Source organism: Empidonax traillii, unplaced genomic scaffold (genome assembly GCF_003031625.1).
Source record: "Empidonax traillii isolate 1590-97213 ecotype Southwest subspecies unplaced genomic scaffold, ASM303162v1 scaffold1231:size149244, whole genome shotgun sequence".
NCBI classification, from domain to species: domain Eukaryota; kingdom Metazoa; phylum Chordata; class Aves; order Passeriformes; family Tyrannidae; genus Empidonax; species Empidonax traillii.
Window position 1 is genome coordinate 39,892 of NW_020956424.1, and position 4,304 is coordinate 44,195.

At 41.7% G+C, this 4,304-nt stretch overlaps 1 protein-coding gene across 1 annotated transcript in view; it reads right to left on the bottom strand.

Annotated features, from left to right (window-relative positions):
- ARL13B (ADP ribosylation factor like GTPase 13B) overlaps nucleotides 1-4,304 on the bottom strand; it is a 34,712-nt gene that overhangs the window by 7,548 nt on the left and 22,860 nt on the right. The window contains 2 exon segments of the mRNA XM_027905994.1: nucleotides 1-141; nucleotides 682-787. The exon segment at nucleotides 1-141 is cut by the window's left edge and continues 4 nt beyond it. Coding sequence (XP_027761795.1) covers nucleotides 1-141; nucleotides 682-787 — 247 coding nt within the window.

Below are 4,304 nucleotides of genomic sequence, written 5' to 3' on the forward strand. Positions count from 1 at the left end.
CTTTTGCTCTGTGGTGTCTCTTTGGATTCGCTCATTTAAGGCATCAAAATCTTTGGCTATGATGTGTAGAAGCCAAAATAACCCCTTTTTGATTGATTTGTCAATTTTTTTCCCATAGCCCATGATAGCTGAGCAAGGTTCCTGTAAATGTGAGGGGAAGGAGGGGAAAAGTATTTGCAGTTCAGATCACATTCCTCGACTGGAAACAAGGAATTAGCTGAGCAATTCCTGTTCACTGCAAAACACTGAGAAGTATGGGAAGGAAATTTGTATTTATGCATTCCCTAAATTCAGAAAGATTTACAAACCTTGTTTTGGCCAAGATCAAAATCACATCTGGACAGTGATCCTTCCTGAATGTCAACGCAGGCAAATTCCTTTTCTGCTTCTTTTTAAAAAAGCTGGAATACTAAACTTGCTGTTCAACTAAACAAGTTTTAAACCACATCAGTAACTTCATTATTCTTACATGGTTTCAGAACAGACCAGCAATTCAATATTGAGGATCCCCACTGCAAACATTTGTTAGAACATCAAGGTGAGCAGCAGAATTTCTTGCAGGAGAGATACATGGGCTGTATCTTTCCTGGGCTGGAAGGGTTTGAGTTTCTACCTTACTGGAAGCTTTACATATAGATCTCATTAGAAATTAGAAAATGAAGCATGTTCAAATATACCTACAATTTGACAGAGACACTTGTGTTCATTGACAAGCCTTTCCAGAGACAAGGACTCGATCACATCTGCTTCTGACAGAGCTCCTTCTCTGTCCTGCTTGTTTGCCAGCCTGCAGAAAAGACCAAAAGAAACCCTGAGCACCCTGACACAAGAGACACTCCCAGATCTCCAAAAGCTAACTAATTCCTTAATAATTATTGTAGAGAAAGCAATTATATTTACAGTGAAAAAGATGTCAAAGACCATCCTGGTTTACATCCACACTTACACAGTGCAATCTGTTGGAGTCACTGGGTGAAAGTTCCAGAACTTTGCAACTTCCCAAACCATAAGCAATTCCCTGCCTCATCATCACCTCAGGTCTGCCTTATTACCCAATATTTCTCTCTAATGCCAAACAACTTCACATGGGATGTTTGGAACTTGCCCTTCCTAAGGGAAACCTAAAGCTCCCAGGGAGGAACTTGCATGAATGGCTCTAAAAACACACTTTGTTAAATAGCAGAAAGCAAAATAAACCCCACAGAGTGATCTTTACATGAAGTGCTCTCATTCTCTAATTTCTCAGATATTTGGCACCAAAGAGGACTCCAGAAGATAGACATCCATTGAGATTTGGATTTCTCACACTCCTTGATGGGAAGGAACAGTGTTCACTCCAGAGTTAGCAGAACTTGTCAGCACATCAGTTTGGTCCAAGACCTTATTCTTTCCTATTTTCCCAAATCACAGGAGGAGAGCTTCAATTCTTAATTATTTTACAGCCAAGAGAGTTTTTCCTTTCAAAGAAACATTAGAGAAAAAGCTCTATTGCATCTACAGCTAAAAAACACATTCCTTGTCACCATTAACCTCATGATCTTTCATCTTTTGCAGAAGAGTTTGTTTGTGAAGGAGACCAGAGAAAAGCAGCTTCTCCAATGTCCAGTCTCTCTTCACCTTCCTCATTCTTAACTATTTGTGGTCCAGACGGTTCACTTATTTACCATCATCCTGGGGATACAATCCCTACACCCCCCTGATAATCACAACTTGACTGACTTGCCTGCAGAGCTAAAAAGAGCATAAGGTTCTTCTCCCTGCCCCTCCTCTGATAACTTGCTCCCACTTCTCCAAGAGAGAAGTTCTGTGGCACTTTGGATGCAGAGATTCCCTGTCAATCCATATACAGGGCCTGGGATATTTTCAATGTGTTTGTGTCACTCTGTCTTCTCACCAACCAGCCAGAATGTGAAATGTCCTCTCAGTATTTATCCAGGAAACAGGATAAAGCAGGGAAAAAAATGAAATGAAATTCAAGAAAGCTGTGGAAAGTAATTACAAGATTGAAAAAAATTATCTCCAATTTTTCCCCCACCCCTTAACATCTCTTTGTTCCAGTCTGAAAATCCTACTGTGCTGCCCTCCAGTCTCCACAAGCATTGCTCAGCAGTGCTGTCAACTCACCCAGACCTAAGTGAAGAAAATATTTCTGAGCAGTGTTTGTTGCCACAGCCTATTCCTTTCTGCCCTGAAGATTAAATAACTGTGCTCTGGGCTGGGCTCTTGGACTGCACACTCTGCAAGGCACAGCTGAGGCAGAAGGAAATGCTGCTGAGCTGCACAGCTCAGTGTCAGCGTCAACTCAAGTCCTACAGCCTGCAGTGACTGCTGATTTTTACCCTCTGATACCTTGAAAGGTGTCACCTTTGTCTTTCTGCTCAAGTGGTTTCCATCTTCTCTGCAGCAACATGGAATGAGCATTCCAAAAAGATGGCTAAGGTGCTCTGTCTGGAAAAGCAGAACATCCAAAGAGCTGCCTCCCCCTCATGCTCCCCAGGGAGTGAAATGGTTTTTTGCTCAGGTCATGCATCTCCTGAGCACCTCAAGCTTTAGGTCAAACTCCAAAATGGAGTTAAAACATTTTTAAGACACTTGGCTGGGTTTTGTTTTCCATCTCCTATTGGATCCACCTAACCTTGCTTCTTTTTCCCCTTGTGGTGTAGAAGAAAGCAAGCCCTGCACTCACACTTGTGCTCCACCTCCAGCTCCCAAGGCCTCTCTACCCAAGGAGCAGCTCCCAAGGCACTTCCTGCTGCTGGGCAGTGGCAGCAGTGGATCCACCCCTCTGCAAGGCTGGGTTTCAAACAGGCAGAACCAGATTCCCCACGCAGAAAGCAATCAATTTGCCTTGTCTACTGCGCTGGCAGAAGTTTCTCTCTCGCACTGCCCGCTCCTGAACACTCGGACAACTACAGGAGAACTGGAAGCAGAAGGAATGAAGAAAAGCCTTCATGGAAAAGTCACTCAGGACGTGTTACTTTGGGAGATATTCAGAAAAAAGTTTCTCAGGTTGCACTGAAGCTTAACCTCAGGAGTTCCTCTGAAAAGGATAAACCAGAAAGCCACCAGCACAGGATTCAGAGGTAAATAGTTTTTCCTTTCTATATATTAAGTTGCAAGTATCTGGGGAAAAAAAAAAAAAAGCTAAGAGGGTTTAGAAGGGAAATGTGCTCCATATCAAGACATACAAATAATGTATGTTGACCCAGCGAAGAATTAGGCATTTCTGGGCGTGAATATACTCAGAGCTCTACTGCTCATGCACAGGAACACCAGGTTTCGAGGCAAGTTTTATGCATAAAAATACCTTCTTCAGGGAACACATCAGAGTTCTCTTAAAAGAGAGACCTTGGTTTTAAATTTCAAAGTCCGTTAAACTTCATATATAGCAATTTCTCATGTTTAAAACCCCATAGGAGGGATACAGATCAAAACACACTTGAAAGCACAGCAGAGAGCCTGTTGGTTTATCACGTTAAGTTTGCTGAGTAAGAAGCTTTCATGGGTAAAATCACGCTTGGCTTGCTTTCAATTCCACATAAAGCATATTTGGAACTGTCTCAGTGCACCAAACTTACCTCAGGCATGAAATAAAGAGAAAGTAGGCACCTACTGCTTTTACATCAAGTAGGATCTTTCTAAGCAACTTAAGAGAGCTTTTGAACTTGAAAAGCCACGGGAAACAATGTGGAAAGGGAGTGTTATGTGTGCATTGGCACAAGTGACATCTGCAGTTCAGTGACAATATTTCTTTAGAAGCCAGAAAACACGCCAGAGAAAAACAAAGTCTGAACGCAAGCTGTGTAAGTTCCTTAAGCAGTTTATAAAATTACTGAGCAAAGAGGAAAAAAAACCAAACCAAACAAAAAAACCCGAACCAGTATTAAAGTTTACTTTACAATACAAAAGATCTGGTGGAAAAAAAAAAAAAAAAAAGAGTGTCTCAGATGTGCTGCTTTTGGGCTTAAGTTTTACCAGAATCAGTGATCCCAGACCCATCAAAATGAAGAGCAAAGCATCCCTGCAGTCAAAATATCAAAGTATCAGAGCTGTCAACAGGATAAAAGCAAGTTTAGGAAAATGCATCTTCACAAAAATGATTTATCTGACATCATTAGCCTTTAAGGTTCCTTGAAGAAGCTGTAGCTTTGTGGGATGGAGTTAGAATTCCTGAGAAACAAGGAAGACAGAACCTTTGAATTTAACAGCAGCCTCCACACAGGAAAGAACAATGCCCTATTCTTCAGTCTACAGTCAACCTTCTACTTGAAAAATGCTGTTCTACCTCTTCTCCCCTCAGAAAT